This window comes from Impatiens glandulifera, chromosome 7 (assembly GCF_907164915.1).
Source record: "Impatiens glandulifera chromosome 7, dImpGla2.1, whole genome shotgun sequence".
NCBI classification, from domain to species: domain Eukaryota; kingdom Viridiplantae; phylum Streptophyta; class Magnoliopsida; order Ericales; family Balsaminaceae; genus Impatiens; species Impatiens glandulifera.
Genome location: NC_061868.1, coordinates 27,933,057 through 27,958,117, shown reverse-complemented (window position 1 = coordinate 27,958,117; position 25,061 = coordinate 27,933,057). Strand labels below are relative to the sequence as shown.

Sequence of the window (25,061 nt, the reverse complement as noted above, 5' to 3'; positions counted from 1 at the left end):
AATTTCTCATACCCAATTTTAAACTATTTTTGTTTGTGAATATATATTTTTCAAGTTAATTAAAATTAAGAACTTACTTAAAATTATTAATTATCTATAAGTTTGTAATATCCAAAAAAAAAAGTTTAAATTATAAGATTTTACTTAAAAAAATATTAGTTAATATTAGTTACATATTTTATTATTATTATTATTATATATATATATATATATATATATATATATATATATATATATATATATATATATAATTAATTTAATAAATAAAAACAAACAAATAATATTATATAGAATTTATAATTATAAAACTTCATTTTGTTTGAGAATTTATAAATATAAATATACTTTATTTAACTCTTGTCTTTTTGTTCGGGATGGAATCTTCTTGTCTTCACCATTTACAACAAAATAAATTCATTTTATTTTAGTAAAATTAAAATAATTTATGAACTAATAAAATTTTAAGAAAGTAAAACTTACCTAGTTTAAGAATTTAAATAAATTAAACTTTCTTACTTATTTTAATGTCAATAAATTCAAAAAATAAATTTTGGATTTATTTTTTTTAATTTATTTATATTGTTGAGAGAACATTCCCATCAAAATTATGACTTTTACTGTTTAAAATTAAATTTTAATTATATATATTTTTTAAGTAGATGTAAAAATACTATGACAATTTCAATTAGGGGAGTAAGCCCAATAATATTATATTATTGTCGATAATTAGGTGAAATAGTCTTTAAAAGCCATAAAAAGCATTGAAAACAAAATCCGACAGTCCATATTTTGTTTGATCATGTCTTTGATTATATATATATATATATATATATATAATTAAATTTGAAGATCTTTAGAGAGAAGGTGAATATGACAAAATTGATAGATCATATATTATATAATTAATCATTCATCAAGTTCTACTACAGTCTACAGACCAGAAACAAAAGTATACTGTTGATCAATATAAGGATCAACAGCTCCAGAAGCAGCCCATAACCGTTGATTAAACTCATCCCTTAAATCATAGGGTACAAAGGGTGTCCTACAAAGCGGACAAGTCATCTGATCATGATCCATCCAACGGTCCAAACACCCCCGATGGAAAATATGCTTACAGTTCGTCAACAACCGGATCTCCTCTCCTCCCTCGATTTCGTACAAACAAACCGCACAATTATCCGGCGACTGACCGTCGTCGTCGACACCGTGGTCCTCGAATTTCATGACCGGAAGTAGCTCGCGTATCAGCATTGCGGAGATCGGCGGCCGGTCGGACACGTGGACGTGGTATTGATCGTCGATTGAGGGGGCGCTGGTATCGTAATCGAGAAAAATGGTTAGGCCGAGAAGACGAGTGAGAGATGAAATGGAGGTTTTGATAAAACCTAGTAGACAGAGAATGTATATGAAGAGCCTTGGAAGGAATACTTCTGTACATCCTACTGGGAATCCCATTGAAATTGAAAAGTTATAGAGAGAGAGAGTACACAACAACAAAGTTCGGATTGAAGATGGAAAGGTTTTGTTCAAATATATAGCCATGAAGAAGAGTTTTGCTATCTATACATGCTGTCATTGTCTTTTATCTTACCGACCAATTAACTGATCTACTTACAGAAAAAGAAATTTAATTTAATTTGACATTTATTCAATAACATTAAACTTTCACTTTTATTGGAAAAAATACTTATGATTGTTATTTCATTAAAAAAAAGCAAAAGAGAAAAAAAAAACGAACATTAAGTTTTACAAACACAACAGTAAATGAAAAACTCAAACTCAAACCCAAAACTCGATTTTTTAACTCACCTTGAAAGAATAAATTTGAATGACTTCATCATATGATACTCTCAAATTCTTGCCTAATCTCTAATGTTCCTCACATATGGGAATTCTCCTCCACATTCTCATGAGCGAGTTACCATTCGTCACGATGTCCCTCCATACCTCCTCAATATCTCGTTGAACTCTAGAGAAAGCACTCGCATTCTTTTCCACTCATATATGATAGACGATTGAAGCGAAACATCATTTGAACACATTAGAAGAAAATCGATCCCTTTTACTTTGTCAATAACAACTTCTTTGATATCCTTCCAATATGTGGGAAAGATAATAACTTCCATGGACTTTGAAAGTCTTTTCCATAGTTCCGAAGCGAATGGGCAACACTCGAACAAATGATCCATAGTTCCCTTTTGATCATCACAAATGAGATAATTAAAATCGGGAATTTTCATGAACCTTCTAATACGATCCCTTGTTGATAGCCTCTCCCGAAACAATAAGCACATGAAAACTTAATGCCTAAGAATAATTCTAGAGGATCAAACAATGTGAGACCAATCAACTATATCACCTCTAGAATGAATAGAATCTCAAGCTAAATTCGAGACAAATTTATCATCATTCTCAACAATTCAACCACGAGAATCGTTATAATCATTAAAATGCAAATTATGGATAACGTTAAGAATTCTCATACCTTCTAGAATTCGCCTCAAAAGGTGTTTCAGTCCCCATCTTTCACATTCTAAACTATAGCTTTTTGACAATCTCACCTATATCTAAGTTCTTCCAAACTCCTTCTTGAGTACTATTGGTTGATTCTCAAACCAAGGATCATGAAAAAAAAGGGTTCCACAACCAACCAATATGCATGCTCAATAACGATCTTGCACCCTCATTTAACTTTAAAATATTCTTGAGCGACCAGGCCATATCCATTTTGATCTTACGATTCCAAACACTTGACTCCCTCTCCATGAACCACGAGTACACCCCTCAAACCCATAATGAATCTTGTTTATTTTCAATTATCCATAAGTACCTATATGTGAGTGTCTTATTCCATTCAACACAAATTTTTAGCCATATACCTCCTTCATCCTTTGGTTTGGAAACATCAACCCACTCGTCCTTCTTCCTGCAGCCTTGATTCCCTCAAATGAAGTTCCTCACAATTTGATCCAACTCCTTCATGATTTTTTTAGGAGAACCATTTGTTGAGACCAATAACCAGTAATACCCATAGTGACCTTCTTGACTAACTCAATTCATTAGGTATATGACAACTTCTTGGTAGCCCACCCCATAATTGAGTTCTTAACCTTTTCAATAAGGGATTGCAATGCGATATCTAAATTTGTTTTGACGTTAAAGGAATCACAAAATATTTGACCGGTAATGTGCCTTCAATTATGCTCATGATCGATTATGAAAATATCCACCTTTGTTTCCTCCTTGACCCTGCCATAAAATAGTAGACTTTTTTTCTTCACTAGAGAACACAATTAATGCATCATTAATAGTTTTAATGGATTCAACATCAGCATATGCCATTATGAACAGATCGTCAACAAAACAAACATCTGTAATCTCCTCCTCTCCACAAGATGAATGGTAGATCTATGGACGATTCCCTAGTAGTATCCTAAAGATGCTATCTAGGATCTTTATGAAGAACAAAAAGGTAGGACGAGAGGGGGATCTCCTTCTAACACCCAATTTTCTCTTTTGAAAAATCACTATGAATCCCAATAACACAAACAATGAAGTGGGGTTAGAAACGAGCTACATAATCCAATCAGTATAAATAGTAGGACAGCCAGAGACAATTAAGAAATTATGGATAGTTTCCAATTTAATGGAATCAAAAACTTTTAGAATATCTATTTTAAAATCCACTCTAAGAGAAATGTTCTTACAATAACCTTTTAAGAGGCCCTACATAAGAAGAATATTGTGTGAAATAAATCTACTAAGAATGAATACAGACTACCCTCGATTAACAATATATAACATTTTTAAGACGATTTGAAATTATTTTATAGATAAAATTACAACAAGAAATGAGACTAAGATCCTGAATTCTTTCGGGCATAAAGTTCTTTGGGATCAGGTTGAGGATGGTAACATTCCACTACTTAAGCATCCTTATATTTTGAAAAAATTTCAGCACCCCTTCACTAATGTTATGACCAACAATAGACCAATTCTCTAAACATATAATTCATTGTTAAATATAAAAAAATAATTTAAAAAAAAGATACATAGATAATTCATATACATTAAATAAACTAGCTAGCCTGTAGCCCGTGCATTTTGTCACGGACTCAGTCTTTCCACTGACGATCCGTGCGGCACTAGTTATGATCTTCGCAAGAACGAGTAACTAGTCAGCCTTTCTCGACGCAATACTCGACGTTTAAAAGAATTGACACAAGAATTCTAGAGAGAGAGTAAACTCTTACAAAGAATATTAATATTATCTCACTTGAATACTTGATACTTTACAAAGGAATACCTCAAAGGTATTTATAGGGTTATCCCCACCTACTGCATGAATTACATAACATTCAACTACCCCATTAATTGTGTGCTATCCAACTACTACATTGATGACTTACTACCCAACTACCACCTTAATAGTTTACCAACCAACCACTACATTAAATGGCCCATTAATGTAGAGCATGATATGCTTTCTTGCAAGGCTTCTAGATGGTTCCTTGGGTTGGGCCTTCATGAATGATTAAGCCTCTTAGGTTAGGAAGACAAGTGGGCCGTGACATTCTCCCCCACTCATTCCGGCGACGTCCTCGTCGCATTCTCTTTGTAGGTCTAAATGATGTCTCCAAATGCGACAAAAGTTTTGAGCGATATGTTAGCTTTCCAACCCGTTTCTTCTTTAAGAAAGGGCCTTCGTATCGCCTCACAGACCCCTTGTGAACTTTGAAAAATCGTCTATCTTGATGGAGCAGAAGTTTTACTACCACTCGGTTTCCTCTGAACTCCAAGTGTATTCTCTTCTTGTCCTCCCATTTCTTCATTCTCTTGGCGATCTTGTCAATTTCGCAGTTCCCTTTCTTGAAGAGCAAATCCTCCGGTTGTCTCTTCAATCCCTCAAATTTGGGAGATTCAATGCGATAAAGTATTGTCGTTGATGGTTTAGTACCATTGACTAACTCTTCTCTATGGTCCACCTCTCTCTCATGGTGGAGTTTCTTTGGAAATTCGGCGTGCATTGCATCCTGAACTTTCTCTAGGACAGCTGTAACTTCCAGAGGTGTCTTCTCTTGGACCACAGTTTTCTCATCTTCTTTCAAAGTAACAAAAGATGATGGGTAGGCCTCCTTTACACCTTTTGAGAGTTGCATGGCAGAGAGGTGCCTAGTTTCTCTCTTGCCTTCTCGTGTTAAATGTATCGTGCAAGTATTGCCTTGCTCTAGAATGTACATAGCATTAGCAGAAGGGAGTATAAATGCATTTACCTTGTCTAGGAACTTTATTCCAAGAACCATTTTGTAGTCGTCCATGTCAATAATGGAGAAATCCAGAAGGCCAGTCCACTCCCCCAAGTTGACATTTACATTACGAGCAACTCCATAAGTTGCACTTGGTGCCGAGTTGACTGCTTTAAGCCACCCCTTTTCTTTGGTGTACTTAATCCCTAGTCTTCTCGCCTCATTTACCTCTAGAAAGTTGTTGTTGGCTCCCGTATCCAACAAAGCTTTAACCACATGGCTTTTTACTTTTGTTTCCACAAATAGTCGTCCTTTCTTTGCGGTCTTTGGCCCTTCAAACTTTGCTTTAACAGCACTAAGGATATTTAACGAACCCAATCGAGCTTCATCGTGAAGGCGTTCTTGCTCCTCCATCAAAGCGGATAGTTTGTTCTTCATAAGGCACTCACTTGCTTTATGCGGCCCTTCACAAAAGAAACACTTTATCCGGGGTCTCTCTCCACGTTTCTCGTCCCAATCTCCTCTACCATTGGGCTTCGTCCTCTTAGTTGGGTCTTCATTGCTGTAAAAATGGTCTCCACCATTTTCTCCCTCGTCATTCCTCTCGTAAGTCGACTTTGGTTTCTCTTGTCTTCTCATTTCGACAAGAGATTCAACAACAGCGATCGCGGTGTTTAGATCTTGGACACCACGCCGTTCCAACTCAAGCTTTGCCCACATTTGTAGACCATCTGTGAAGGCAAACAAGGCTTCGTCGTCTGAGTAGTTAGGGATCTCAAGGAGAGTAGCGATGAACTCCTTGACATACTCCTTGATACTTCCCCTTTGTGAGAGTCGCCGCAACTTAGCTCTTGCTTCTCGAATGGCATTTTCAGGATAGAACTGCCTCTTGAGTTCCTCCTTAAATTCTCCCCAAATATTAATAGAACACGTACCTCTTTCTATGTTGCTACTCCTTCGCCTCCACCACAACATTGCGGCGTCTTCCAAGTATGTCGTGGCAGTATCTATCCTCCTCGCCTCTTCTACCAGGCCGAGTGCTTTGAAGTACTACTCCAGTCCCCATAAGAAGTTATCAATCTCCTTTGCATTCCTCTCGCCTAAATACGCTTTAGGCCTTGAAACATTTATCCTTGACGGATTGGGGATTCCTACAGGCGCATGTCCGCACTCTTGCGCAACCGCCTTCTTGAGTAACGCCACATTCTCTTTAGTGGCTTGGAATTTAGATGACATTACCTCGAGTTTCTCGGTCAAGGTACTGATTTCACCAAGGAGGGTCTGCTCCACGATCTGAGTTTGCTCTTGACATTTGGACAAGCCCTCGCTCAAGGCACCTTGCATTCCTTCTCGGAGCTCGTCTCTCTCCTTCTCAAGCTCGGCATTGCGTTCCTCTAGGTCCCCGACATTATATTGTCCGTACGCCATGGTGAGTTCTACCTTCTCCGGCCTGGCAATAATGTCAGCGATAGAGTCTCTTGATCTTTCTCTTTCTTTGGTAGCTTTGGATCCCCCCGCTTGAACTTTGCGAAAGATCCTACCATCTTCTCCGGTCCCGTGGGGAAGATTCTCTACTTCATCCACGACCTTTGAACTTTCATCCGATCTCTTCGTCATTTCAGCTCTGATATCAATTGTCACGGGCTCAGTCTTTCCACTAACGATCCGTGCGGCACTAGTTATGATCTTCGCAAGAACGAGTAACTAGTCATCCTTTCTCGACACAACACTCGACGTTTAATAGAATTGACACAAGAATTCTAGAGAGAGAGTAAACTCTTAAAAAGAATATTAATATTATCTCACTTGAATACTTGGTACTTTACAAAGGAATACCTCAAAGGTATTTATAGGGTTATCCCCACCTACTGCATTAATTACATAACATTCAACTACCCCATTAATTGTGTGCTATCCAACTATTACATTGATTACTTACTACCCAACTACCACCTTAATAGTTTACCAACCAACCACTACATTAAATGACCCTTTAATGTAGAGCATGATATGCTTTCTTGCAAGGCTTCTAGAAGGTTCCTTGGGTTGGGCCTTCATGAATGATTAAGCCTCTTGGGTTAGGAAGACAAGTGGGCCGTGACAATTTGCACGAGTAATTATATAAAAATCGAGAAAAAAAATTATGGTAAAAATGTGATATCATTTTTAATTCACTCTCACATATATATATATATATATATATATATATATATATATATATATATATATATCAAAACTAACCACCCTCGACCCGACAATTCGGACATTTTGAAAATTTAGCATCATTATATATATTAGTTATTTAAAAAGTATAGATAATTCAGAAAGTTTGAAAATTAAACTTCATTATATATATAGATTAGTTACTTAAAAAATTGAACTTATATCGTTAAAACGTCATGCGTTCATCAAATTTGGTGTTGAATTTAAAATATAAAGTCTTATTAGCCTAGTTGGTTAAATTGTTGTATTTGTTTTGTTAGGTTGTGAGTTCGAAACATACATATAGCATTTTTAATTTTATTTTTAACCGTTTTAAGTTTATGGACGGGTCAACCCACAATCCGACCCAAATTAATATCTATTTACTCTCACATATATATCAAAATTAACCACAGCTCTCGACCCGACAATCCGGACAGTTTGAAAATTATATATGTATCATTATATATATATAGATGGGAATGTCATCGAAATGATATTTTCATTTATGGGCTAATAGGTATTATATCCCCTATACATTTAACTAAGTTTTAAATATCTTTATATATGATTTTGTTTTAAATTGATCCTTTATACAATTATTTTTGTTTGAAATTGCTCCTAGTACATTTATTTTTGTCTGAAATTTTTTCTTATTATATTTATTTTTGTTTGAAATAGTTTGATTCTTTTTAGTAAAAAATAAAGAACCTAAATCGAAGTATAAACAATTCTTATTTTATAGTTCAAATAATCTATCGTCTAAGGTTCCAACTAGGTTGTGTTTTATAGATTTGGATTAAACTTATTTTGACTAATATAGTGATTTCAATTTCAAATAAAATTACATTCATTCTCAAAAAGGGGATAATCGCCATTTTGGTATAAACCATGTTTAGCCGACCGATTCAACCATATTACAAATTTTGTATTACGATAACATATTTTATACATTTTAATGTCTATCATGATATTTAAATTTTATATATATAATTATCATACATTTTTCTCTCCTTCAACATCTTTATTCTTTATCGCTTAGGTGATTTTGAGGGCACAAGAAAACACACAATATCTATAAAAAAGAGGAGACAGATGAGTAACAACCTTATTGTTGTCTTATTAGTCTATAACATCATTGTCTAAAAATGAACATAATAGATGAGTCGTCGTTTGAGAATTGAGTTGAAAAATCATATAAAGACGAAAAAGAAAAACTTTGGCTGCAATAGGATTTAGAAAAATAAAAATGGATATACCACTCATAAAAGAAATTTGTGTCTATTTTAAACACAAATTAACGAATTTATAACATTTTAAATGGTTTTAGATATTTATATAGTATATTTAAAAAAATTTAGTAAGAACAATTTTAAACAAAATAAATATAAAATAAGTAATTTCAAACAAAAATAACTGTATATAAATCAATTTAAAATAAGATAATATATAGAGATATTTAAATTTTAGTTCGGTATATAGGTAGGTAGTGTTATATACTTTATTAGTCTTTTGTTTTTTATTATATGATTTTTTTTTAGAAAGTGTTAATTTATTATAATAATTTTTTTTAAAACTATCAAAAGTATTATTTCCTATTAGGCCCCAATTTTACATAATAATAATAATAATAATAATAATAATAATTATTATTATTATTATTAATAATAATAATAATAATAATAATAATAATAATTATTATTATTATTATTATTATTATTATTATTATTATTATTATTATTATTATTATGTACATTGCTGTAATATAACAATCATGTCTTCGTTCTCAATTGCGCTGATAATAATCATGTCTCTACGTTCTCTATTGTGCTAATAATTGTGACCCTCAAATATAATTATTTTTTTCCTTTTAAGTATGAAATCAATATACGGTTAAGCCCTCTACTGTTTAAAGTGGAATGATGAACATGAAATTATTGTTGACTATTGACAGTGAAATTATTGAAAAATCGCAATTACGGCTCAAAGTAGATCAGTGGTAGTAAATAATGGAGAGAGATGAGAATAATAATGAATGGGGTAGTAGGAGGGGGACAAAGAAAACAAGGGTGGTGGGAATGGATGAGGAGAGAGAAAGCATGACCATTTCATGATGTAAATGGAAGCAACAAGGCATCATGGGTCAGATGTGGAGCTCCCTTAATCTCCATCCATGGCCTCCATCTTGACTATCCCTTACCCTTTGCCTTCCCATTCCAAGACACTCATTTCCCCATTGTCTCCTCTTCAACCTAATTAAGCATAAAACTGTTTTAGAAATAATCGGACACATCAAAATAACATTATGAATGAATAAAAGATATACCAGATTCGTCCAACAAATACTTAAATTATAGGAGAATCCTCAATTTTATAAATTATTACAAAATAATAGTTAGAGTAACAATAGATTACAATATATCTATTTTAAGAGTACAATTAAAAAAAAAGACTAAACTATTATAGGATGAGCATATCTTGAGTTGAACTAAATTTCAATTTTAACTCAAACTCAAAATATAAATTTAAGTAAGATAATTTAATTTGAGTTAAATTTGAGTTGGATTGAGTTCATGTTGAGTTAGGGTAAATTACAATTTAACAAAATATACTAATTAAAAAAAAATCAAACAAGCTCCCATGCTTTAAGTATCAACGCTCCCTTCTCCACTTAAGTATCATTGCCAACTCTCTCTCTTTCACAAATAAAATATTAATTTTTTTAATTTATATATTTAATTTTATGATAAAAATGTTAAGAAAGTTAAATGTGATTTAGTAAAAAACAAGTTGAATGAATAAAAGATGTGTTAAACGAATTAAAAATGTATTAAGCATGTTAAAACTCATTAAACAAGGTTAAATGAGTAATATACTCATTAAACGAGTTTAAAATATGTTAAACGAGTTAAAAATGTGTTAAATAACTCAAAAAATGTTAAATATAACAAAAACGAGTCAAATATTTATTAGACACGCTAAAAACGTATTAAATGAGTGAAAATGTGACAAAAGAGCCAAAAATGTATTAAATTGGTTAAAAATCTATCAAACGGTGTATAACAATTCGAATACTTATTAAATGAGTAACAACGTATTAATCAAGACAAATATGTATTAAATGAATTAAAAATATGTTAAACGGGTTAAATACGTGCTAAACGAAATAAAAAAATAGTTTGGGTTATCTAATCCATACCTGACCTTGCGATCGATTTAACACCATCGTCAGTTTGAAAAATATTTAAGACGCTATTTTAAATGCTGATTTTGAAAAAGTAACGTTAAGAGAATTAATTTAAATGTTATAAAAATTATGTTTTGAAAAACTGAGGATTTTTAGATAATTCCATAACTTTTCATCCTGTGGAATCTGGAATACATTGGGATATTTAATAGGAGTATGTCATAGGTCTTCTTTAAAAAAAATTCGATTTTCCTCACGTGTAGTGACCTCCATCGGTCCTAGGTGAGCAGCAGGTTCCGTCCTCGGTTTATCGGGTGCATAAAATAGGGTCCTGGCCTTTGGAAACAATGGGTGAAGGAGCCCTCGATCGTGGTCTCCTATCGGGTGCAAAATGTAATCAGCAGTGGGGGCAGATTTCTTAGCCGCGACTGAAATCTGGGCATAGGTCATCGGTCGTTGGCTTTAGTAGGTACACATATTCTCGATCCTAGCGTGCAATGGCCTCCAATCAGTCCTAGATGAGCAATATGTCCATTTCATCAGTTCTAGGCAAGCAATAAGTCTCCATCGAATAAAAAATATAGTCCTAAGAGGCTAACCTAATATTGAAAAAACAAACATAAGGGTATATATCAGTCAGATGCGCCAGAAAAATGAACCTGGGTTTCCATTGCTCAATCGGATTGAAACCAATAGCAACAATTATCGGGCGGATCTCTCATTCAGTTGGAAGTAACGGAAAACATAGCCAAGGGCTAAATTTTCTCGGTCGGGTGAGAGACCTGCAATAGATGGGTGCATCCTCTCGATTCTTCGCATCAGTAAGGGAGAAAATATTTTTCTCGGTTGCGTGAAGAATCAATAATGCACTCCAGGTTATGTTAGTTTAGTTTGCGTTAGCAACAGGGGAGGAGCCAAGATTTGAAACCTACCCCGGGCTAATTTTTTAACAAAAAAATTTACCCAGGTTAGTTTTATAATAATATCAAACAAACAATCAATAACGACGGGAAACAATCAATAACGATGGGAAATTACCGTAGTTATTGATGAATGCATACATATTATCTAGGGCTACCCGGGCTACAGCCCGGGCCGGCTTGTACTTGGCTCCGCCCCTGGTTAGCAAACATAGCCAAACACAGTGTCTGGCTAGATTTCTTAGTCATGTATGCACAACAACATCTTAAATCTCTGGAAGTATCAGGAAGGCTTCGTCTTCCACGTTTACAAGGGCTTCTCGGTCGGCTGACATCGGTGCGCGCTCCAAGGTTATTTTTCTCGGTCTGATGCTTCCTCAGCGCGCCTGCATGTGTGATTCTCTGGTCCTACGCACTGCTACACCAGAAACATGTTGTTCATCAATTTTCTATCCTAACCCTAGCTATCTAAACACATGGTGGTATAAATCGACCCAAACTCGATAAGATTTTGTAGACACATTAATAATATATAAAAAAAACAAATATATGAAATAAGGTTCTAGATCTAAACATCAATAACATCAGAATTAAAATGCAAAGTTTAGGAAAATATATATTTTGTTTAGGTTAGATTTTAGGTTTCTTTTAAGGATTTTCGGTCTAGAATCCAAAATTAAATCTCAATTCTTCTGAGCCAAAACGTTCAAATTATTTATTAAACACTTTTAGCTCAACCGAATCCAAATTCAAATTAGAATTGGAAGTTGTTGACCTAAGGTCCTTCAAATGGATTGTTCTTGAGTCAATTTTGGTTTTTAAAAAATGTTTTGAGTCAAGAGATCTTTGTTTCATTTTAGTTTTTTTTTTGTTATTATTTACATGTTAGTTTATATTTACATATTTATATATTTATATAATAGAATGCAGAATTAAAACATAAGCTAGAGATCAATTACATAATGGAATAAAAAAAGGCAAAGGCAAAACATTTTATTGAGTTTAAAGACAAAGAGAAAGGTGGGGATCAAGAACTTACAATATGTAGTTGTGTTCTTGGTCTAGGGAGATTAAAAGCTTAATCCCTAAGAAAAACTTGTGATCTATTTAACAAGAATCGGTGTTTTCTTAGGGGATTCTTTAGAGGGCAGCCTAGAGAGTTTTGGTGGCAGCCTAGGGGCATTCAAAAATCAAAAGCTTGGTCATTTGTAAGTGAAAAAGGGTGGTGTTTAAATAGGGAAATCTCAAAAAAAAAAAAAAAAAAAAAAAAAGGGTCCAAGGCCCACTTACAACTACCCTACACTTGGAAAATAATTTCTCTTTTAACATGTCACAAATGTTTAAAAAGGAGAATTCTCCAATTGACATGTAACAAATGTCAATTATTGGCCAGTAAGATTAAAAAATCCTTTATTTATTATGTATATGTTTAGTCATTTAAATTTTTTAATTCAATAAGACTAAGTCATTCTCACGGTTGGTTGGAGGCTTCTAGGTCATTCCATCACCATTTTTGGTGGAAAACTTGAGGTCTTCTTGAAAATCTTTGAAGTCCTTTTAACTTTTGTTTAAACAAAATTTTTTAAACAGAAAGTAATTAAATAAAAAAAGATAATATAAGTATTCCCATTCTAAAGGGAATAATTCAATTTATTGCTATTGTAAAGGAAAAATCTAATTAACCATTAATATAAAACTTTTTTAATAATAGAAAAGACTATGTCATATACCTTACTTGATAGTTTTATTTAATAGAAAATTAAATACAAACTAATTAATCTAACTATATAAAATAACAAAATTATTTGAAAATTTGGTTAACATGGATTAAAAAATGTTTTAATGTTAAATTTTTTATTATGTTATTTAATCATATGTTTAATATTATATAATTAATTAAAACTTTATATAATAATTTAAACAAGAAAGCTGTATTTATCAAATCATTTAAACAAGATAAACAAAATGTAAGATTCATAAAGAAAAACATTTTTCTTTTAAATTTTATTATTTAAGGTGACTTCAAATGATAAAGCACCTTAAATATATTAAGTATGATAAACCACTTGTGTTTCTATAATTTAGGTTAATTATCATCTTAAATTTATTGAAATCCAAAATCAATTATTTGGAAAATTCAATTATTTTACAAATATTTGTTTATAAACTATAAAAATTGGACGGTGAAAAAATGAGTGTCTACAAAATGCCTCTCTTGGAGAAAATTTGTAGAAATCACTCGGTTCACAAAAATGCGTGTCCAAGCTTGAACATAGGCACGACATTTTGAAAATTCCAAATTTTATAGTTTATTCCGGATGAAAAGAAAACAAACCTGACAAATCTCTCGGGAGACCCGTGTGAACATGATTACGACATTTCATCATCTTTTAAACATGATTGATTGGATATTTCATCTCATATGAGATTGTGAATTTGTTTCGCAACCTTTTAAACTTTTGAAAAAACATGTCATCACCTTTGAAATATCTTAAATTTGTTTCGTCACTTTTGAAACTTTTGAATTGTTTTGTCATCTTGGAAATGTCTTGAAATTATTTTGTTACTCTTGAAATGTTTTCAAATTATTTCATCTAACTTGAAACTTTTGATCAATTTTGATATTTCGTCACCTTTGAAATGTCTTGAAATTGTTTCGTTACTGTTGAAAATATATTTAAATTGTTTCGTCTCCCTTGAAACTTTTTATCAATTTTGACATTTCATTACCCTAGAAATGTCATGAAATTGTTTCGTTACTTTTAAATGTTTTCAAATTGTTTTTTTTCCTTTGAAACTTCTTGATCAATTTTGATATTTACCTTCAAAATATCTTGAAACAATTTCGTTACTTTTGAAACGTTTTAAAATTGTTTTGTCTCCCTTGAAACTTTTGATCAATTTTGACATTTCGTCACCTTTGAAATGTCTTGAAATTGTTTGATTACTTTTGAAACATTTTCAAATTTTTTCGTTTCATTTGAAACTTTTGATCAATTTTTGACATTTTGTCACCTTTGAAATGTCTTGAAATTATTTCGTTACTTTTGAAACATAATTGATTAGATACTTCGTGGCAAATGAAATGTCTTAAATTAATTTTGTTACTTTTAAAACATTTTGAAAGTTGTTTCATCATTCTTAAAACGTTTTCATTTTTACATTTTGTCACTTGTGAAATTTTTTGAAGTTGTTTCGTTACTTTTGTAACATAATTGATTAGACATTTTGTCTCCTATGAAATGTTTTGAATTTGTTTCTTTACTTTTGAAATATAATTGATAATACATTTAGTCTCCTATTAAATATTTGAATTTATTTCGTTACTTTTGAAACCTTTTGAATTTTTTTCAGAGTTTAGATCATTTTAACCGTTCAAGTGTAAGTATCTTTAGAGATTTTTTCTAACGTTTCATCACCTTTAAAATGTCTTCAGGATGTTTCGCCACTTTTGAAATATTTTCAAAAATCAGTTACGTACATTCTTTTTTGGAATGTGTCTCGAGAAGATCGCATGCAACTGGAATTCTTAGAGGTTGATGCCATCACTTGAGGGACTTGCCTTTCACTGAGAAATTTCGCTCTAAATTCTTTGAGGGATTTGCTTGCTCGAATCACATTTAGAGGTTTTGATTATACTTAATCTTCCAACCATGCACCAAGAGATGTAGTCTCGCTTCTCAGACCTAGAGGCCACGCGCTTTAGTTTCTAAGGCCTTTGAACTCTTTTTTATACTCATCAATATATTCTTATTCTTACTTGGAAATTTATATAAGAGTCTAGATGAACAACAAATAGTGATTTAAAAATATCAATCTCTGTGAGTATTTTCTTTTTCTTCGACCTCTTTTGATGATGACCCGGGTGTATATGATAGATTTCAATTATTTATTATTGTTTTGCAAGTTATACAAGAGTCTAGATGAACAACAATATTGTGTTTCATATCTCAACCAACACAGTCTTGTTTGGTTGATTTTTCTTTGAGGAGTTAGACTTTTGCACTTGACCTCTGTCTAAGATGAGACATCACCTTCGTTGATAACATGGTTTTGAGTTTGGGCACTTATCATTTACGAGCTCCTTCTTAAATGTTATAAGTTTAAGCTTTTGTCTAGATTTGAGGTAGATTCATTTGTGAAGCACCTTTCTCGGATCTCACTAGTTACATCGGTTCGCTAAGAGATATCCATTGGGGAGAAACGTCTTTTCTGGCATCCCTACTTATTTCTTGTGCTCGTTCATCACATTTCTTGGCACTAGTAAGGTTCAAGGATCTGACTCATTTTATCTTCAAAAATGCCCTTAGTATCGACATAAGAGGTTAATTGTTTTGGATAGATTGTAATCCAATGTTCCCGTTGGCTTGAACTCTATGGGGATGTATTTTGTCTCAACTTAAAAATTGAATTGTTGGGGATTATACTTTTGTTTTTATTTTTTAATCATTTTTATTTTAATAAAAATACCCCTAATATTGACATAAGGGTTTTGTATTATTGGGACTAGGCTCGTGATAAGATGCCTATGTATTCTCATAACAAGGAGAAATTAGGTCTGAACGTAGTTCCGAAATTGTATCACGGATAGATCGTGATTCCAAGTTCTACCGAGGATGGTCTCTTAAGTTTCTGATGTAATGACAAATGACTTAAGGCTAGGAATGTGATGATTTATTTTTCATCTTTTCAAAAACTCCCCTAGTGTTGACATAGGGGTATTGTTATTTTGGATTTTTTAGGACCGAGCTCATGATAAGCTTTCAATGTATTCTGAAAAAAAGAAAAATCAGATCTGAATGTAGTTCTAAAATTGTATCATGGATAGATTGTGATTCCAAGATGGATATTATATGGTTTGGACTCTCATGTTGTGGTCACGTTTATTGTTGTGTTGGGATTAGAAATTGTGTTTGTCGGGGATTTAAAAAGTGTTCAGTCTCATGTATAAACCATTGGGGATTGTTTTTATTTATATTTATCAAGTTTTAAGTTATATTGTTATTGGAACTACACCCATGACGACTGCCTACGTACTCTCATAACAAGGAGATATGAAGTCCGAACGTAGTTCAGTACATGTTTGTCTGAACTTCTTGTGGATTATTTATTAAATTTAGATTTTGATAATTTTATTTTAATAAAAATGTCCCTAGTATTGACATAGGGGTTTTGGTTAGAAATTTATTAAGAACGCACCCATGACAAGTGGCCTACGTACTCTCATAACAAGGAGAGATCAGGTCCGAACGTAGTTCGTAACATATGAATGGATTCATCACACATGCTCTAGACAAAGTATCTTTTGAGCATGTCGTCGTTAAGGGTGCTGTTAATTCTTCTCTATCTAAGGTGGTCAATCATGTGACGCCACTTGAAAATACCTTCCTAACAAGGTAGGATCCTTCCCATGGGATTTGAAATTTTCCTCTAGGGTCTAGTATCTGTAGGTTCTTCTTTAGCACTAGATCACCTTCTTATATGTTTTGAGGCTTGACTTTTTGTTGAATGCTCTAGACATTCACCTTTGATACACTTGTTTATGACATAACACGTTTAACCTCTTATCTTCCATAAGGGTTAGTGATTTTACCGTGACATACACCAATCTTCTTCCACTACTTGTGTCTCGAGGAGAACTCTTCAAGTAGGGACTTCAATTTCGATAGGTTGCACTACATCCATTCCGTAGACTAACGCGAATGGAGTTTCTCCTATTGATGTTCAAATGATCGTTATATAGCCCTAGAGGGCATAGGGAATATCTTGTGCCAATCCTTATAAGTTTGCGTCATTTTCTTCATGATGGTAATGATGTTCTTCTTTTTAAATTTTACAATGTCGTTCGTCTGAGGTCGATAGGGAGATGACTTGTGATGCTCAATATGGTATTCATCTAGTGCATTGAGTACTTCTCCTTGAAAGTTCCTACCATTGTCTAAGATCAATGCTTGAGGAACTCCTTAGCGTGCGATGATGTTGTTACGTATAAACTTGCAACACGTGATGACTTAAGACCTTTTATAATTGAGCTTTTACTTGGATGAACTCGGGTTCGTTTGAAGCGTGATGATAGATCTTCTCGATGATATTTATCCCCCAAGTTGAAAAATGTCCATGGTGAAGTCATGTTATATAGTAGAGATGATGGAGTGTGTTTCAAGTTTGACATATTTAACACATTCATGTTCTATATTTTTCCAGTAATAACCAAAGAGAAGGATCTTCTTAGCGAGTGATGATCCATTTATGTGTGGGACACATGTTCCTGCATGTAATTCCTTCAAGATCTGGGATGCATGAGATTGGTCGATGTATAGAATGTTCTGACCATCAAATGAGCATTGATATAACTTCCCTACAAGTAGCACATAGTTGATTGTGTATTGGCTTAGAGGTCTCCTCTTTTTTTTGAAATGTTGAGGATATTCATCATCCTCAACGTACTATTATAGAGGTTCAAACAAAGACTTGGGTGCCACTTTAGTGTTATCAATCATCTTCTTCTTGAAGTCTCGTTTCTACTTTTGACGAATCTTATTAGGATTGATCTTGATTCCTTCTTGGATTTGCGTCATGACTTCATCATCTGGAAATGCCAACTCCTTGTTGTCTTCCACTTCAATGGGTTGATCTACGAGAAAGTCTACTACGATGCTTCCTTAGATCGACTTCTAGACGGTGCATTCAATGTCGTACTATGAAATCATTATCATCCACTTCACTAGTTTAGGAGACAAGAGCATTTTCTGAAATAGATGATGAGTTGGATTGAGTCTTGACACCAACTTAATTGTGTGGGCTTGCATGTAATGCTTTACCCTTTTAGTGACCCAAGCTAGGATCCAAATCACATTCTCTATAGGAGAGTAATTCAACTCATAGCATGTTATTCATTTTCTCACATAGTAGACAACGACTTTTGTCTTCCCTTCATTTTCTTGAGCAAGTAGACTTCCCATTGCTGCATCTGTCACGGTTAGATATAGAATCAATGGAACATGTGGCCTTAGAGGAATCAAGATAGGAGGATTCTAGAGGCACTCCTTGATATTTTCGAAGGCGTACTGAAAAGGGTCATCCTAAATGATTTTTTCGTTCTTTTCTTAGAAGTTTGAACAAAGGATCGCATGTCATAGTCAGTTTGTTTATGAAGTGATTTATGTAGAAAAAATCGCACTTCTTTCTTACTTTAAGGAGCTAGTATGGTCATCATCGCTTCAATTTTTCTTGAATCAACCTCGATTCCTCTTTGTGTGATGAGGAAACCTATAAAAAAAATTCACTCTGAATTTATACTTCTTTGGGTTGATCCTAAGCTGAAACTTCTGGATTCATTGCCGAATTTATACTTCTTTGGGTTGATCCTAAGCTGAAACTTCTGGATTCATTGTAAAAACTTATCGAGATTATGAGTGTCCTTCTCTCTCTTTTAATTTAATGATCATACCATCCACATAGACTTTTACCTCCTTGTGGATCATGTCTTGAAGGATCATTGTAGCCGCTCTCTAATATCTTGCTCTTGTGTTATTTAACCCTAAAGGCATGACTCTATAAATGAACGTTCTAACTTCTATGATGAATGTTGTCTTCTCATTGTCTTTTAAAGTCATTAACACTTGATAGTAGCCTGAGAATCTGTCCATAAATGATAGGAGTTGATGTCATGTTGCATGATCTAACATCATGTTGATGTGAGGTAGAGGAAAGTTGTTTTTGGGACTCTCTTTGTTAAGATCTTGATAGTCTGTCTACGCTTACTCGGATCTTTCCATCCTTATTCATTATTAGGAATACGTTGGCGATCCACTTTGGGTAGTCCATCATTTCAAGAAATCTCACGTGGGACTACTTCCTTAATCTTCTCCACGATGTCCGCTCGCATTCTCTAGACCTTCTCCTCCACCGGCTTGACATCTTCGTACAAGGGTATCTGATGCTGAATAATATGTGGATCGATACCTGGCATATTTTTATAATACCAAGCAAACACATCTTTATACATTGTTAAAAGTTTAGTTTGATTTTTCATTTTCTTTATTGTTTAAACTTGTACCAATTAAAATAGTTTGAGGATCTTTTTAGTGTTAAGATTTATCTCAACTATTTCCTCTATAGTAGACACATAATCCTCCTACTTAGCTAGATATTGTTTCATTTCGTAAGTAATTTCTAACTCAAAAGATTTTTGTGATTGCGTAATTAATAACATCCCATGCATTATTTAAAATTTTACTTAAAATGACAATGTTCTTAGAGTTATTAAGTGAATTTTTAGAATTCATATGTTTTCTTGACGATAGTTCTCGAGATTGTTGTTTTAAAATCGAAATTGTTTTCAGAGTATAATGCGTTCCTAATTCCTATTGATTGCTTTGTTAGATATGAATCATCTTCATCACTCTTAGTGGCATCATTGCACTCTGAATTGTAGTGGATCAATTCTTCTGGCCCTAAAGGCTCATAAGGGCTTATATTGACATCGACTTCAGAGTTGTCTTTACGTGGTTCCTACTCCTTGAATAACATGTGCATTGCCTCTAAAAGGTCCTTCCAATCGCCAACTATGACGTATGACTCCTCATTTACCGTAATCAACTCTCCTTTAGATACGAATTGCACCTTTTGATGTAACGTCAACGCAACAACTCTTATTTAAAATGTTGGGTCAAATTATTTTGATTAAAATAATTAAGAGAATAAGTTTATTCTATGCCAATTTTATTTTAATGATATGTATTTAAAACTTAATTGTGATTAAAATTTAGTCAAGAATGAAGCTAAGTTGTCTAATTGTTTCTGTGCAGGTGCATCACACTGTGCTAACTTAAACGTGGTATAAGCAGGCTAATTAGACGTGCTACGTAGTTAGACGTTGGAGTCTAACTCCTTCAGAAAAGTCTAAAGTGATATGTAGACATTGCAGTCTAATAGATACACAGTTAGACGTTGAAGTCTAACTCCATTAGACGTGGTAGTCTAATGGGAAACGTAGTTAGATGATGATGTCTAACTTCTTCAGACAAGTCTGAAGTGATACGTAGTTAGACGTTGCAGTCTAACAGATACGTAGTTAGATATTGAGGTCTAACTCCATTAGACGTGGTAGTCTAATGGGTAACGTAGTTAGACGTTGACGTCTAACTCCTTCAGACAAGTCTGAAGTGATACATAGTTAGACGTTGCAGTCTAACAGATACCTAGTTAGACGTTGAGGTCTAACTTCATTAGACGTGGTAGTCTGATGGGTAATGTAGTTAGACATTGGCGTCTAACTCCTTCAGACAACTCTGAAGTATTACGTAGTTAGACGTTGAAGTCTGACAGATACGTAGTTAGACGTTGAACTCTAACTCCATTAGACGTGGTAGTCTAATGGGAAACGTAATTAGACGTTGACGTCTAACTCCTTCAGACAAGTCTGAAGGGATGCGTAGTTAGACGTTGCAGTCTAACTCCATTAGACTTGATGGTCTAATGAAACACGCTATTAGATGTTGACGTCTAACTTCCTTACACTAGGCAGTCTAATGGAGTACGTCTAATATCTCGCTTTAGCAGTCGTTTGAAGTTAGCATACGTCTACCCACGATCAACTAGCTTTCTACTACTCTGCTCCACTCATGTGCATTCTGACAAACTAACTAATTGCATCCAATGAACGAACGCCATGTACACAATTGTCCTTCCATCGGTTTGTCCAGTACAAGACAATATCAGAGAGGATATTTGACGCACTACTAGTTTGGTACGGCTACAATCCATTTGCTTAGAGTCTTCTATACTCTTGTCCTATGGGCGGCCTTCTAATGAACGCTTGCCACGTGTCCATGAACAAGATTCGGCCATTGGTGTCCTTCTACTACAAATAGATGCTTAAGGACAACGGTCGAATCACTAGTTAACTTACTGAATCACTCTTGCCTTACTGATTCCTTACAATCTTCAAGTTCAAGAGAGATAGAATCATTGTCTAGCTGAGAGATATTGTTGAGATGATTGTAAGTTAAACAAAGGTTGTTATGTTCAATAGAGAGTTATATAACTCAGTAAACTATATTTGATTCAAAGAATTTAGTAAAATTCTTCCGACTGTGGAAGAAGGGATGACGTAGGAGGGTTTACTCTGAACATCCATAAACAACTCCCTATGTTCTTTACTTTTTGTTTTTCATCTTTCATTGGTTCAAAGCTTCAAATCCGACGAACACTTTCGCACTTGAAACCGTTTCAAGAGTTCGAAGGATTTGTGAAGAATAGAAACAAATTTTAACTTCTAATAGAGTTAAAATCGAATTGTTTGTCATAAGTTGTTGTCAATAGCCAGACCCTAGTCTCTATTGTTAGCACCGATCCTATCAAGTGGTATCATAGCAGCATTTTCTATTCTCAAGCAACAAGAACCTGAACCATGTCGAAAGATGCTAGCTCCTCCAAGATCCCCATATTTTCGAAAGAAATCTATATGGTTTGGAAGGAAAAATTTTGTGTTTATCTTGCTTCCTTACACGATTACATGTGGAGTGTTGTCATTGAAGGTCCTATCAAGATTGAGAAAGATAAATCTAAATGGACAAGTGAAGATAAGAGGAAGAACAACCTTGACAACTTGGCCATGGACATCTTGTACAAATCCCTTGACGACAGCATGTTCAACTACATCTTATCTTGTGACTCTGCCAAAGAAATTTAGGACAGACTCACTCAACTCTGTGAAGGCAACTAGAAAACCAAAGAGAACAATATTATGGTTGACACCCAGTAGTTTGACAACTTTAAGATGCATCCTGGAGAGACGATGATTGATTTTGATGCAAGATTCAGTTAGATTGTTACCACCCTATCTATTCTGGACAAGACCTACAACAACAGAGATATTTCTATAAAGGTCATGCGAGCTTTTCCAAGGGAGCGGGACATTAAGACTATGGCGATGAGGGAGTCCAAAGACCTCAATAAGATGGAGCTCTTCGACTTTCTTGCCGATCTGAATGCTTATGAGTTCGAGTTGAACTCTAGGAATGAAGAGTAGCACCCCACATCCTCCATCATAACCAAGGCTTTGGTGACTGCCGATGAGTAACTAGTTGCCACTAAAGTAAAGACAGTTGCTCAACAGCTCAGCAGCGATGCAATGGCTCATCTCGTGAAGATATTCGGAAAATTCATGAAGAAGAGAAATTCTAACTCAAGTTCTTCAAATAATACCAATGATGATAAATATAAAGTTAAAGATAACGTTAAATGCTTTAACTGTGCTATTTTAGGTCATTAAAAATCGGAGTGCAGAAAGCCGAAGCATGATGAGAAGAAAAATACAATAAAAATGAGATGAAAGCCCTCATGGCGGCTGCAGCAAGGTCAAGTGGATGCAAAGCGACTTAATTTATTTTTCATCCAGCGATAATGATGATGAAGAGATTGTTTGTTTCATGGCAAGATAAGAGGAAGATTCTAAGGAATCTGAGGTATTAGAGTTCTCTTCTAAAAAAATTTCACGAGATGAATTAGTGACCTCACTAAATGACATGGTCTCGGAGTACAAAAAGTTATCAGAATCTCAAAATGAAACAAGTTCAAAATCTAAAAATGATGAATCTATTTTTTCTCAAGCCTCCGAACCAAAAGCTTTTGAAAACAACATGAAAGAGCTCTCATCTGAGAATGAGACGCTCAAGGAAAATATTCAAACTCTTTCTTCTAAAAACCAACGTTTAACCTATATTGTCAGTTCTTGGACAAGATCTAGAGAAGATGTCAAATTTCATATTAGTCTATTGAGACCTGCTAGATATAAATCCAGTCTATGATTTGATAGTGATGACTCAGATAAGTCCTATAAGAAGTTAAACTTAGCAAATGACAAGCTTAAGCCAATAAGCTTTGTCAAAGGGAGTTTAAATAATACTGGAACTGATCCAAGCTATGTGGATCAAACTTTAAAGAATGAAATAATTCATGTTCCGCCAACTGTGAGCTGGCTGAAACCTAGGTTAGAAGTAGTCAGCAAGTCTGGCATATCAAAACCTGACAGAAAGTCAGGGATTTTTAAACAAAAAACATCCTCCAAGGTTAAGGGATCAGCTGCTAGCAGGAAGGTGTCTACTAAGCCTAAATCATACGTATTAATCACAACACAAAATGGGAAATCCATCAAGATAACTCAAATATGGATTCCTAAAGGACTGATTGACCGAGGACTCAAGTGAATGTGGGTACCAAAACATGTAAATACATTTTTGTGTAGGTGATACAGGGTAGCTGCATGAAGGAAACATGGAGCACACTCTTTTGAGAACATGCTCCAAAAGCTCAACAATTGGCACATTTGCCAATTCCATAAACTAAGTGTTTCTTCCTTAAAAATATTTTTGGTCTTGAGGACCTCAAAACATTCATTTATTCATTCTGTAAATATGCATAAATTGAGGGGAACATGTTGTTTAAGTATAACTGGACAGACTTGTGTAGATAGAGGTCTCAATCTGTCCAATGGATTAGTAGTCTAAGGAATGTACCTACTTAGACGTATACTTTCTTATGCAGTTTGTGTCTTCAGGTTGGAATGTGTTGGTTTAAAACCTACGCAATTAGACATCGAAGTCTAATAGACGTTTAGACGTTTATAAGACTAGCGTAGTTAGACGCCAACGTCTTACTAGACACATGTCTAACACGTGGTGTTTATGCGTAATTAGATGTCTAAAGTCTAATAGACTTTTAAATGTCTGGAAGACAAGCGTGATTAGACGCATGCGTCTAGTAAACGCTTATTCAACTTAGATGCAACGAATGTGGACAGTAAGTTAAACGTCTAACTACGTACGTCATTAGACCTTTCATCTTCAGACGAATGAGACAGTTGTCCACTACTACATTGACTGTCTATGTACTATTCCCGACAAAAATTGAAAAGTCATTTCTTCAACAACTTGAAGACATGTGTCTCTTAATGTTAAAAGAATGACTAAAATCTCTGATATCCTCTCACTGCACGTATTGCATTAATGATAGACTTTGATGATTATATCCTTAAATGTTGCTTATATTAAATGATGCGTCTCTTGGGAACATGTTTCTATGTTTTTGACGGTTCATATAATCATTACGTTTAATTACCATACGTCAGTCGTCTTTTATAAAAGAACGGTCATATTCAAGGGTTTGAATATCTCTCCTCGCACACTCTCTCTAAGAAATCCTCTTGTGCTTCTTAATATTCTGAATCCCTAGTTCTCTTTCAACTCATCGAAATGGGTTCTTTTGTGTCATCTACTCTTTAGATAGACTTCGATTCTGTGTCTACTGTAATCATTCCGGAAATGGTTACAATGTTCGACTCCTTAAAAGCTTTGGGCCTTGAAAATTTTCTCAAGGCTCCTATCATTATTCACAAACCCGAGGTTCGTGAGTTCTTTAAATATGGTGGTTTATACGACAATAGGCTTGTCGTAGCCAAGATCTTTGATGATATTGTCGCTTTCACTGAAGAATCCGTCG

The 25,061-nt window shown here is 34.1% G+C and overlaps 1 protein-coding gene across 1 annotated transcript; it reads right to left on the bottom strand.

Moving 5' to 3' along the window:
* Positions 1–871: 871 nt before the first annotated feature.
* LOC124910261 (brassinosteroid-responsive RING protein 1-like) lies at positions 872–1,496 on the bottom strand. Its single transcript, XM_047450888.1, has one exon. The coding sequence runs from the start codon at positions 1,456–1,458 to the stop codon at positions 931–933; it is 528 nt and encodes a 175-aa protein (XP_047306844.1). The 5' UTR covers positions 1,459–1,496; the 3' UTR covers positions 872–930.
* Between the last annotated feature and the right edge of the window lie 23,565 nt (positions 1,497–25,061).